This window comes from Lagopus leucura, unplaced genomic scaffold (genome assembly GCF_019238085.1).
Source record: "Lagopus leucura isolate 7727_CA_CO unplaced genomic scaffold, USGS_WTPT01 Super-Scaffold_100008, whole genome shotgun sequence".
NCBI lineage: Eukaryota > Metazoa > Chordata > Aves > Galliformes > Phasianidae > Lagopus > Lagopus leucura.
Window position 1 is genome coordinate 772,735 of NW_024962265.1, and position 14,217 is coordinate 786,951.

Below are 14,217 nucleotides of genomic sequence, written 5' to 3' on the forward strand. Positions count from 1 at the left end.
CTGCTAATTGGGTCACTTATTTACATGACAATCCCCTGTGTTTAAGGCTGGTGGGTGGGAGGAAAGAATGCTGGAAGAAGAGTAATTAGTGTAATCATGAGGGTAAGCTAAGTGCTGACCCAAGGCACCAGATCAATACTGGGACTGCATCCTGGTGGTGTGCTTATTGTCTGAGATAAAGAACAGTGAATGTTGAGCATCGAGGTCAGAAAAACAACGTCTCATTTTCTAACCATTAAATATTTGATGTAAAGCATGGAGGCTGGAGAAAGGAGTAACCACTAATCCATATAGACAGCTTCTCTGCAGACATTCAAAGGCACTGAAAGGCACTGGGAAATGACTTTGACAACAAAACAAGAGCTCTTAGTTGGCTGACGACTGTGTCATTTTATTCCCTAGCAAAGCAGACCCATATCTGAACTATGAAAATTTATAGTCAAAATCATAAACCAAACCAAAATAATTTCTTAATGCTCAGGCCTTACAAAAACAGCTGTTCTGTCTTCATGCCACCAGTTCCCTACTGGTTTGGAAGGTTAAACTTACCACTTTGCTGTCCCAAACAAACTTTCATTGGCTTTGTTCCTCCAGAAGCCAGCTCCACTAAGATAGTACCAGCTGGACTCTTGTCTCCTACCTGCATTGCTCTGCTCAGCTCTTGTTCAGCTTCAGGTGGTGTTAGGAGGCACAACTTTGCTTTTGGATCCAAGACAATTCTGCTGAATTGACACTCAGAGGGAAAAAAAATAAATCCCACTTTCATTTGTTAAGTCAATCCATTGAAGCTTGAGGCTCTAAGTGAAAACACATCTCTGAGCATTGCTGATGGCTCTTGGAGTCATTGATACAACAACAAACACAATTCTGCTTTTGGATCCAAGACAATTATGCTGAATTGGCACTTGGAGAGGAAAAAAAAATCCCATTTTGATATTCTAATTCAGTGCATTGAAGCCCAAGGCTCTCTAAGAGAAAACACATTTCTGAGCATTGCTGATGGCTCTTAGAGTAATCAATACAAGGCTTACATATGTAGAATGTCAGGATATTGCCAGACATTTAATATTTCCTCTCTGGACATCTTCTGAAAGGCCTCTGTACTCTGACACTGTTCCCTCCAATCATCTTTTACCATTCAGTAGAGAGTAACTGTGGATGCTGAACCTAAGCTCTAAATACTATCTAAGAGTTTCCAGTCTGTTTTAAGCATCTTTTCATAAGTTTAAGCACATTCGTAGCTCCTACTAAGGCTACAAATTGTGATTAATTTGGTGATTAGATATGGTTTGGTTTGGACTTAACAGATCTTCATTCTGCTGTGCTTGAGGATGGTAAAGCTTTCGTGTTCTTGCTCACGGTCCCAGCTAGGGAAACCCATGACTCAAGACTTGTATCTTAACTAAATACCAGCCCCAGATATGTTATAGTCAACGACGGGAATTGCAGTAGTGGGAAAATGTCACTGGTCATCACTGCAACATTCAAAAGACATCAGACAAGGACCAGGATCAGCTCTGTGACTGACTAGATATGTAGATGTTATGGCCAAAAAGATCTATTCCTATCAGCTTCCTCAGACTTTCCTTCAAACCAAATATCTCCAACTAACACCAGTCTGAACCAGCTGTCCCCAGCAATGCTAACACGCTCAGCCCCGAAGAAGGACTTGACATTTTCAGGATTAGCCATATTCATGGATCTTGAGATCGGCCCATGGTATTGGCAGCGTGAACCTGTGTGTAAAACACCTCATATGCACAAAATAAGTTAACTTTATCAAACAGGCTGGATGGCAGAGATGGGGAGAGATCCCACCAGGATGCTGACATCTCCCTTTATCCATCATCTCCTTCTCCACCTTCAGCACAGCTGAGATGGAAAAAAAACAAGTTGTTTTATGGAGGTCCAGAGCAACGGGGAACTGATCCCCTTTTAAGCACCTTCAGAGCTGCACTGAATGTCCAGGTAGAGGAACAGGAAAAAATGGAATTGGAAAATGAGACTGCTTAAGAAGCGAAATGGGAAAGCTGTCATTTAGACTAAGTTATACTGCAGCAACTGGAATTCATCAAATGATACAAGCATGCATGATTTATCTTTTTAAGTTAATGGCAGATGTTTTACATTTGGAAGAAATTTGTGGCTTTTTCTGTTTTAGAAATGCAGTTTCTTTGAAATAATAACGCAGCAGCATTCAATTCTCCTGCGTGGGGTCAGGTATGTGCAGATCATCTTTAATCTGGCTTTTAAATAAGCCTCTCTATTAATAGATCTCTACAGAAAAGTTCCCCGTGAGCAATCAATACGGCAAGATGCCTTACAAGCTCGGTGACAGAAAAAAAATAAGCTCCAACTGGAGAGAAATACAGCCACATTTAAGAGCTGAATTCAGTTCATTAGAAACACCAGGGTTAAACACAAAGACCTGCCCGGGTTCACCACTGTGGTGTGGTCTGACTGCAAAATGAAAGACATCAATTTTACCACCGCGTCGGCCCTGATTTTCATTTGTGCCGAGACCCCTTTACACCACTCTGTCAGTGGAAAGGGGCCTTAAAGTGACTATAAATTACAGCTCTTTTACTCTGGCAGAGTGGTATAAAAGCGCTCCGCCATCCATTTCCAAAGGCATCACTTTCTCAAGTGTTGCGGGACGCTTTCTATTAGCCATCAAAGCCTATTTCACTATGAGGAGACCCACAGAGCCAGGCAATGGGGAGGCTGACCCACAGGTGCAAAGTGGCCCAGGATAGTCTTGATTCTATAATGGCCTTCACTAACCGTTTCAAAGTATTTCAGGATCTACGGCTGGAAAAGGCAATGCAAATGCTTGGTATTATTATTGTTGCTAAGAGCAATCCAATGACAGAAACCTGCAGTATTTGGCAAAAAGCTGTTCTATAAGCCATTTTTCCCCCCCTTCTTGCTTTTGGATGAAGTGGTAGCTCACCAGAACTGCCGCACGTCTGGAGGGTGAAGTGCTGCCCATCCACAGAAGAAATGGCAATGGTGTCTTCTCTATACTGCCCTGTGATTTTGGGGTGAAAGCACCCCTGAATGGAAGGAAACAACTGGCTTTTAAAGAATTGGGGATAAAGAAGTGACGAGGCTGAAGGTCTTTTTAGGTACTTCAAAAGTACCAAACTCCGTCCTTGCCAACCTAACAATAATCTGTAAAATGGGGAGAACCATACATCCATGTCCTTCCAGTCAGAAGGGTGTCCAAATGCTCAATTTGACAAGAGACTGTGATATTTTCATATTTATCATTAAAATGACATGCACTTGTATTAATCAAATGCAGTAATTAGCTCCATGCCTAATGCAAATTGTCCTTAGGTTTTCCATGTTTCTTGCCTAACACTGAGTTCTTCCCTTCCAGATAGGAAGGTCAAAGCATTGAACATCAAGAGCTTTGACAACGAAGTAACCATTGGCTTAGATTTGGTTTTAAAACAGTATTTTTTGAGTCCCTCAGACTTTTGCTTTCTGCTAAGAAAACGGATAAACGTACATGTATGTGTGTGATTCTCAAATGTAGCAAGATTCTCACTTAACAGTATAAATCCAGGACCTTGGATGCCACAAAAAGCAACAAGCACCATACAATAAAAGCATTCAGGCTTTTGCTTTTCTTTTTTCTATTTCTACCTTGATTTCAGCGCTCTCCTCATCAAGCTTTTCTTCCTGTGGTGCTCCTTGATGGACCTCCCTACTCTGAACATGGAGTTCCACAATCCGTTACTAAAGAGACTTTCCATCTGTGGACAAGGATGTGACAGGAGAGATGTCTTTCTTGGGACTACTTCTAGAGTCCTGACAAAACTGTTAAGGTACTAAAATTGTATTAAAAATATTCCTCATTAAGGATCAGAAACAGGAAACATACCCAGAAACTGAACATGACATAACGAACAACCTTTGAGTTGACAACTCTTTGATGTAAGTGTATCTATTTCTTTATAAGCATAAGCCAATACAAGGGCAACTTCTCCATAAGCATATGCCAATACAAGGGCAACAACTTCCAACAAGCCATTGAGAAGAGAAAGGCAATCTGATTTTAAAATAAATAAATAACTAAATAAAACAGGCAGATCAGTTCATCAGAGAATATACTTAAAAATAAGAGAAGTCATCAGTATTAAAACAAAGATTTTTCTAACACTTTCATCAGCTAACAAAACTAGTTTTACGTTTTATGAGAGCTCAGTGAAGAAGTCAAAAGGATAGTTGCAACTCGCTCAGCTAATGGCTAATCTTTCATCTTCCTACCTACACGCAGCATGCAACCATCTTAGAGATGGAAAGATGGCCCCGTTTTCTTCATCATGCACAAGAATATATATTATAAAGAAATAGATTAGAATTAATTCTTTGTAAAATATCCGGAGGGCTTCTGAAAGTTGAACCTCTGACAAGAGGATTAGTGCTTTTTGTATCTGCCCACGGCAAGGCTGAGAAGCAGGAGAGGAAGTGGGGAGGAAACCCTGCTTCCATTTTCATATATAACTCATTCAAAACGTACATGACTTCCTCAATTAATTTATCCACTTCCAGCAACTTTAATCCTTAAATGGTTATTGTTAAAAAAGAAGTTTGTATTCCCTCAAAAGACAAGAGAAAAAGAAAATTACTTTGTCATATCTGACTGGTTCAGAAAATATAAAATCCAATTCTGTAGCACTGTAGATAAGGGAAGAGCTATGGAAGATCCATCAGCTTAGCAAACACTAAATAATGAAGAATGCAGAGACTGCCCAGCATGATAAAACACTCTATTAGTGAGACTGTTTTTAAATGAGTGATAATTGTGGCACATCCACAGGAAAATGTTATTGAATTTTTATCTATGGAAAGGGGCTTTTTGCCAGCCAAACTGAAAAGCCACCAACATACATTCCCTTGTTCAGGATTTTCCAAAACACTTCCTATACCCGACCAGCTCTGCCTTGTGGTTTGTGAACACTGACAGCTATGTCTACAAATGGCCCATTTACAGCCAAGGAAGCTTTTCTGGGAAAGCTACCCACTTTTTGTGAGGAAGGAAAATGGGGCCACTACCACCACTTGTCGGTGGTTATTTTTTCTGGCAATGACCCCAAAATTCTGGACCCAGCCATTCTCTGAGGCCTTTGGTGATGCTCTGAGTGGTACTTCATCTCACATGACTGGGACAGAAAGGTGCCTGCAGAGACCCAAGACCTGAACCTGTGCTCTTTCTGACACTTTCCCACCAGTGAGAAGCAAAGGGAATTTCTCCAAATGTTGGGAAAATAAGTTACCCTATAAAGTGAAGCACAGACACCATAGAAAACAGGATCAAACCATGACTGCAGTTAAGATGCATTCTGAATCATTTCAACATGACAGATAGTGTTACTTTCACTGTTACTCAACAGCAATTGTGCTTGTAATTTACTGGTTGCTTTTGAACGTTGAGCTGAGGTCAGCTCAGTATCCAAATCAAATTGGTTCCTCGTGCTTTTTCAGCAATGCTGTTATCGAATCACCATGAGGTCCAACTATTCTGTTGGCCCAACATAAGGTGAGGATATAAGATAAAACCCCACTATTGCTACCAGCATCATTACTGTTCTTGTTCAAGCATGAACACTTCAACACAACATCTTGTCCAAGGAGAAAAACAAGGAGAAGGAAGAGTTGCTCCAAGGATTATAACAACTGCCATCTGTCCAAAGTCAGCTACCAAAAAACAGAGCTGGGCGACTAATGGCCCGTCCACTCGGGTATAATGAGCCATAGATTCCAGTTGCACTGCACTGCAAGACTTGGGTTTCATCTGGGCATGTCTGAAAATCAAAGTTACTGATGCCAAAATGATAAAGCTGGCTCTACTTCTGGCAAGCTGAGCTTGAATTGGATGGGCTTCAGTGCGTGGCAGAAACCCTCTTTATTTAGCTTTACTTTTGGTTAGGTTATTTCCTTTTCCTCCCACTCTTCCCTCTCATTCTTATTTATTCACTGCGTCTTGCAGCAATCAGATGCTCAGAAATTCAGACGATCAAAACAGCACAGAAGAGAGTAACTCGTGTGACAGATGAGAGTTACGTTATTAACACCGCATGAACCTTTGAAACAATAGGCAGTTCTCCTCTTTCCTCCTCCCACACTTGTGTTGCTCTTCTCCTCCAGACGAGGTGGGATGGAAAGAAAAATCTCATCTCATTTTAACTCTGTTCTTTATTCTTTGTATGCTTCCCCAAAAGAATCACAACCCTCTGTAGATCACTGCAGCTTGCTGGGTTTGTAAATACGTCTGACTTATCCCACCACCTCTGCCCCATGGCATCACTTTTTACTTCTCCCATACAGATTGCAATCTATGTTCCATTTATGAGAAATACTCCACCAGGTTTCATTTATAACCATGAGGTCAATAGCCTCTATCATTTCCTAACCCTGCTCCTTCTTCCTCTTGTTTCAGATACTCCTGGCATTTGTGTACAGACATTTCAGCGCGTTGGTATGAAGTTATTACAAAGCAAGATGAATTTTTATTGTCAGGAGGATGCTGCTAAGTAAAATATTACACTTTGTACTTTTATTTTTATTCACTGCTGTGTGTAACATCCTCTTGGAAGCTTGAAAGTCATTCTCATGCCCTTTTATGTTTGGAAACATTGATTTTTTATTTATTTATTTTTTAAATTCGAGTTTCTACCAGAACTAAAATTATGAATGATGGTTTTATTTCTAACAGCCCCAACTCCTCAGCCCCAAGAACTCCTCAGGTTATAAATTTATGGGAAACTCGGCTATTGAATTTTAATAGTATTTCTGATTCTTTTTTTTTTTTTTAATAATCTTTTAAATACACATTGTGAGAGCACAGCAGTTCTTCGTCTCACTCAGGTATCCAAAACACACAGTACGGCTTATAGAAATAGTAAAACTACCTGTTTTATTTTGTTAACTGTCAGCTGATTGTAAAATCTTAATTATCCTTCTGGGTCAGGGACAGCTAGAGTAAAGAGTTCAGAGGTCCTGCTTTATGCCAAGTTATAAGCCATAGGAAGGACTGTCACTCAACCAGACGATGCCCTCTTAGAGAGTCAAACAAATCCTAATACTGTCATAGAAAAGCAGTGTTGTCAAGGGGCAACTATTTTAACTGAGATATAACACCATGATTTTTCCTATCCAGCACTGCCAGGTTTCCCTCATCATTTTCCCAGAAGTGATTTTTCAGTGCCCTTAGTCCTTGGGAGGCATCCCCCAATACTCTGCTCTCCTAGAGCCTGCATTTGTACAGCAGACTTCATAGAAAGTTCAGGATGGTGTCCTCACCATCTTCCCATGTGTCCTGGTGCCCTAAGAAGCGGTGCGGAATTTGTTATTTAGTGCTTTGATCTTCTCTGGATCATTCCCAAAGAGATGGCCAGCGTGGCTGGTGGGTGCAGGTGAAGAAGTTTGCAAAACATGCTGATTTCATACTGTGTTAAGAACAATTATGGGGTCTCCTCCAAGTAGAGTTGGTGTTGGACTGCTAGAAAGCTGCTTTGGACTCTCCTACCTTTGTTTTGTTACACAAAAGTTTAAGATGGGCAAAAGTCAGCATGTCTGACATATGGACCTATGAAGATACTGTTAACCTAACTGATTAACCTAACCTGGACACTTACGATTAAATCAACAGCTACAAAAATGGGCATGTATAACCCAGACTATCAATTATTACTGATTCTCTTCAATAATTGAATCTATGACATAGTATTACAATGATAAAGATGCTTCTTCCTACAGATAAGCTGCACGCAGACAATATTCAATGGAATGCTTGTGGGCATGGTGGCCATGGGCTGATGGTTGGACTAGATGATCTTAGTGGTATTTTCCAACCTTAACGATTCTGTATTTGTAAAATTCACTGTGATACATTATAGGGATCTAAGGAAATGTGAAATGCTATAAAAAATGCACGAGCTCCTCCCCTGGGAGAACATTTAGTAGAGGACAACTATTGGGAATGTCTTGATAGGCAGCTGAGATGCAAACCCTTGGTCCTAAGAAGAGCTTAGTTCTGTGTCAGCTCAGCGAAAGGTGAATCCTTTTGAGATATAAGACATATAAGGAGATCTGTTGCTTAACATATAAGCAAAACATTGTGTAATTGATAAAAGTGTATGGTATTGATAAAGTCTTTCTCTTATCTAAAAGTCTGTTTTAAGCAACCAGAGGATGACTGGGAGAGTGCACTGCTGGAGGGCTGATGAGCTACTGATTTTAAACAAGGGGGAAGAGTAATAATCACACTTACCTGCATCCCATGGGCTGCCTTGCTGCTGCTATGAAATGTGACAGCGGCAGCTCTTAGGTCAAAGACATCACCTCTGGTACGATGCTGCATTTTGAACACCATCTATTGACATTCACTACACTGAGGCACTCAGCGATGTGCAAACAGCAGCTCTGTCATACTGCATATGGAATATTATTCATAAACAGCTTTTTTTGTGTGTGTGTGTGATTAAAACAGCTTAATGTGCTTTTGTCGGAGCAGCAGAGCTGTGCTCTGTTTATGCTGAGCTCCACTTCTGGACACAGACACAACCCTCCTGTGGTGACCCTATGCACACAACGCCAATGATGGTGATAAGAGAAGAAGCAACACCGATCACGTCTCTGACACTTCCCAGACGGAAAAAAAAAACTAATCTCAGAGGGAAAGAACTGAAAGTTGAAGCAAAGAGAAGTAAAATGATCTCACAAAGGTAGCACCAGCAATCCCTGACAGCCAGGAGCAGAAGTGACATCTCCAGGCTCCCTTGGCTCTGCCCTTTCTGCCCCCTGGTTCACCAGGGGCTGCTTTTCCCTTTGCAGACTGAGCAGCACTGCCCCAGTGACACGCACATTAGGGTATTCCTCGTTAAGAGCTGCTCAGCTTCTCCACTGAATTTATAATACGTATATTTTTAAATATTCAGTGAACTAGCAACGCTTGAAAGAAATTGAAACCTGTCTCAGCACTGTGGAGTGTCATTAGCAGGGATTGCTGAAAAGCTCAAGCCTTGAAAGACCCATCAGAGCTTCTGCTAGAAGTGATGCTCCTGGCACCCTGGCACCACAGGCTGAGAGATGTCACACCACACGTTCACCAAGAAGAAAGAGATGGAGCTGCTTTGCTTTCTGCTCTCCTCTGACATAAGCCACCTTTGAAATCAAGAAGTCAAGATGCTCCCTCCTGCTAAAAAATCACATAATTATGCTGGTTTCCAGCTCTATGACAAAGGAGCTACATGTGTGCTTGCAGCCCAGAAGGCCAAGTGCATCCTGGACTGCATCAGCAGAGGGGTGGCAGCAGGGCAGAGAAGTGGTTGTCCCCCTCTGCTCTGCCCTTGTGAGGTCATACTGTGTCCAAGACTGGGGCCTCCAGCACAAGTAAATCACTGAGTAGGTCCAGGGTAGGCTACTAAGATGATCAGAGTCCCATTCCATGAACGGAGCCCTGGGCAACAAGGTCTATGGGAAGTGTCCTTGCCCATGACAGGAGGCTGGAAAGGGATGGGCTTTGATGTCCCTTCCAACCCACTCCATTCTGTGATTCTGTGCTTCTGTACTTACTCTGGGCAGCTGAGAGGTTGGAGAAGGCTGTCTTGGTGCGGCCTGCTAACCACTCCAGGCTCTCGTGCATGTTGGCCAAAGCCTTGAGGTCGCTGACATCCCGCAGGATCTCCTGTTGGGGGATGAGTTTATCTCCCAGGTTGCCAATGAGAACTTCTGACTCTTTGCCGAAAGCAGCCCTGAAATTCAAAGCAAAGCCACCCTCAGACAGACAGCACAGGTCAGCCAAGTGGGAGACACTGGTTCCACCATGGAGAAGGTCAAACCATTCAGTGCAAAACACCCCCAGGGCAGCATCGCAGGAAGCTCACCTTGTGAAGGTTAACAAATCTCATCAAAGTGAACAAAACACATCATATTGTGCAGATCCTGACCCCCTCTGTCTCGGGCAATGTTTGTCTACCATTCTCCCTTTACCCACAATCTCCGAATTTCATTTCGTTCTCAAACTTCATCCCAATCAATTCCCACGCTCTTTTCTCCCAGCATTTACACCCTTCCCACACATGCAGGTGATTTCAGAACCTCCTTGCGGTATATAACAAATAACTCACTCGTGGTGTTTTTCACCTCTCCTTGTAAATCAGCTCTTCTAGTCCCTGCGTCAATCTTTTTCGTACATACATCAAAATACACCGCCTGCAAAGTGTGGTGGCTTATCACGACAAACAGACAGAGAAATGATTCTGAATATTAGTCAGTGCGTTATTTTGCCTCTACAGATAACAGCTGGTGAAAAATGACCACCAAGACAAATGTGCTCACCGCACAGAAACTGAAAAAGCTCTTTCAAGGTGCGTTGCCACTCACTCCATCTCATGCTCCATCTATTGCACTGAGATTTAGCTTTATAATACTCGTCTTCATGAAGCACTTCGTCTGGCAAAATACCAAAGCATCTCCATTGCTTTTGCAGGCAAGAGGAGCCTTCTTCCTTCATGACTTTTTGTGTGCCATTAGGATGGAGAAAATCAGGTGACAGCTCCACCATCTATTTACAGTAGCCCCTGGATGAAACCAAGTGTGTTTTATTGAAAGGCAGCATGCTTACCACGGTGCTCAGTACACTGTTCCCATCATTAGCTGCTCTTTTTAGGCATCTGCATTCCACTTTCGTTCAACACTGCAAAACTTCACTTCCTGTCATTAGCTCCTTTATGAACTTACAATGAGGAATCATGCTGCTGAGCATAATAGCTGCAACCAACTGCAGCAAAATAATCCCATCAGTGGCATTTTATATACCATCTAAGCAGCTTTACTGCCAGCATCTCACTAGATTTGTGGGACTTCACTGTCATTGAGGAAAAAAAAACAACCCTGAAATGGCTTTAAGTTGCTCAATGGAATCCATTAGTGGCAAAATAAATAAATAAGTAAATAAGTAAAAGTAGCCTTCATTAAAAAACTATCTTGGACGATTTTCTTCTCTGACTACAGAAAATACGTTGCTTTAGGCTGTATACTGGATACTACAGTTTCAGAGAGAAATTTGCCTATTGGCTGTGTTCGAGGACTGAGACACAGTAACATCTTGCTTTATTTGCCTAGGAAAGCGGCGGAGTCACCATTCCTGGAGGTGTTCAAGAAATGTGGAGATGTGGCACTGAGGGATGTGGTTTAGTGGGCATGGTGGGGTTGGACTTTGTCACCTTGGAGGTCTCTTCTAACCTTAATGATTTTGTGACTCTTTGAGTAGGCACATTGGGAATGGGTTGATGGCTGGACTGGGTTTTCTCATGGGTCTTTTCTAACCTCAGTGATTCTATGAGTTTATCTCCAGCTCCAGTGCAATATGGCAGCGGTAATTCAGCTGGTCTCCCTCTCCATAAGATGGGCTTAATAAGACTTTCTGGTGACTGGAAATAGATTAAATCCTTTGTGCACTTCTGGGAAGGTCTTAACAAGCTTCCCTGCCTGAGCATTTCTAAGATATCAGTGACAGGCAGCAAAGTTTTGGGTAGTGGGGACAGGCTGAGTGACTGAGTGACTTGGGGTGCATTAAAAAGAGCGTGTCCAGCAGGTCGAGGGAGGTGATCCTCCCCCTCTACTCTGCCCTGGTAAGGCCTCATCTGGAGTACTGCGTCCAGTTCTGGGCTCCCCAGTACAAAAAAGACAAGGATCTCTTGGAAAGAGTCCAGCGGAGGGCCACGAAGATGGTGAAGGGCCTGGAGCATCTCTCCTATGAGGAAAGGCTGAGTGAACTGGGTCTGTTCAGCCTTGAGAAAAGAAGACTGAGAGGGGACCTGATCCAGGTCTATAAATATCTAAGGTGTGGGGGGCAGAATGGCGAGGCCGGACTGTTTTCAGTGGTGAGTGGAGACAGGACAAGGGGAAATGGCTGGAAACTGCAGCATAGGAAGTTCCGCACAAACATGCGCAAGAACTTCTTTACAGTGAGGATGACGGAGCACTGGAACAGGCTGCCCAGGGAGGTGGTGGAGTCTCCTTCTCTGGAGATGTTCAAGACCTGCCTGGATGCCTACCTGTGCGACCTGCTGTAGGGAACCTGCTTTGGCAGGGGGGTTGGACTCGATGATCTCTGGAGGTCCCTTCCAACCCCTACAATTCTGTGATTCTGTGATTCTGTGACTCACCAAAGTTCCAACCCACGGCTGTACTGGGTGGTCAAGCTCATAGCCAGGTTTGACCATTTTTTGTTCTGCAGTGCATGGGGAGGTTCAGGTTGGATAGTAGGAAAAAACTTGTACTCCAAAAGAATGTTCAAGCACTGTAATAGGCTGCCCAGAGTGGTGGTGGAGTCACCGTCACTGGAGGTGTTGAAGAAGATGGAGATGCGATACTTAAGGACATGGTGGGCAACACTGGTGGTAGGAGGGCAGTCGGACAAGATGATCTTTGAGATCTTTTCCAACCTCAGTGATTCCATGATTCTGGGATCGTTCATTCAAACAAAACCCGTTACTGGCTTTTACAAGAGGCGTGAAACACCTCGCTCAGCTCTACCACCTACGTGCATTCAGATGTCCTCTTCTGTTCCTGGGGAGCCGAAGGCATTTCACTGAGGTGTTTTTCCCACCCAAGCTGAACCACTCCTTGTGATTTACACTATCAAATGCATCGATTACTCGGAAAAGTTAAGAAATGAAACATTTGGTGAATTTCTACCTTCACTAGCTTCACAAAGCACAGTAGAGAAAGCACATGTTTGTGAATCATAATCTGAGAGCTGTCAAATGTGGAGTCACCAACATAGCACTGCCCACAACCATGCTTAGAAGCTGGGTTTGCTCACAGGGACAACTCTGCTGCCTTCCCACACGCAAAGAGAAAAGGGTTTGGCACTGCTCTGGATGGACAGCCTGTACATGAATAATACAGTGCTTCCAAGCAGGCTGGAAAAAAAATGGAATCTACGTAATACAAAGCTTAGTGTATTTCCTATTTTTACCCCTGGGAGGAATATGAATAAAGTTTTCTATACTCCAAAACGCTGTTGGGATAAATGTACTTCTGACTCTCTCTTACACAAGAACAGAAGGTCGTGCCAAAAGCACAGCAAATACATTTAATTGTTGGGTCGCTTCTTTTTGAAATACAGATCCTCGGCTGCAGAAACCTCAACTCCCTTTCACACAAGCTGAAACCTATAACAGAGACAGCCTTCAGCAAGCAGCTCCCTTTTAAAGAGGACTTTAAAGTGTCCTCGTGGATTCCAGTAATTTAATTTTCAACCTACTGTTAGCAAGTGCTCAAGAAAGCTTGAAGCAAACTGTTGCTATTTGGGATGCTTCCTTCAGAGAATGTGTTTGTCTTCATTAAATTTGCAAAGCTAAATGTTTAATGATAAGGATATATTAAAAAAAAAACAACTCAAATCAATTGAATATCCAACCTTAACTCTGAAAATTAGACCTTTGATTCCCATACTGTTTTTCAGCCAGTATTTTTTCAGACTCATTTATATCTAAAAGCATTTATCTAATATAGAGACAGACATACAAACCTATCTGCAGCCACTTTACACATTTAACTTACAAGTTTTGGATGGTTGAGTTGGTACCCTTGGTTTGAATTACCACGACTTTGAAACATCAAATCCTGTTGTAACTTAACTACAAATTTCCTTTGGATTTTGCTAAAGCTTTCCAATAGGAAAAACAAAAAAGACACTTCAGGTTTTGGTGAGCACTCAGAGATGGAATTTCCAGCAAGAAAATCTCATAACCAAGCAGTTCATCATGGAGTGTTTTACAGAGCTGGAACAAAAGGCAATGCTCCACACTCCTGCAGTTAATTCAGGTGTGTATATACTGATGCTCAAGACAGAGATCAATACTGCACATCAACTACACAGTCAATAAAGAGAATTCAGGTGCATTTCTGCACTGCCCAGCTGTTTCTATATGGGCGCTCTTTAAGAGTATGTGATGCTGGTGCCACAATGCTTTGCTGCCTTTTTGGTCTTGATTCCTATGGGATTTGTATGTGCCACGAGAGGGTTCACTCTTACATTTCTGCTTTGTCAGAGGACAGTTGTGCTAGCTAAATCCTTGGATTAACAAAGCACTTGATTTAGTTTCCCTTTGTTAAGCCATTAATTTCCATGTATTTTTTTTCTCTCCAACACAGTGGCCAGTGACATATCAGCACCAGATCCACTCTGTT

At 42.4% G+C, this 14,217-nt stretch overlaps 1 protein-coding gene across 1 annotated transcript in view; it reads right to left on the minus strand.

The window, feature by feature from the left end:
* The window catches only part of EXOC4 (exocyst complex component 4), a 402,172-nt gene that overhangs the window by 43,345 nt on the left and 344,610 nt on the right, over positions 1-14,217 (minus strand). The window contains exon 14 of the mRNA XM_042872752.1: positions 9,589-9,767. Coding sequence (XP_042728686.1) covers positions 9,589-9,767 — 179 coding nt within the window. The remainder of the gene's footprint in view (positions 1-9,588; positions 9,768-14,217) is intronic.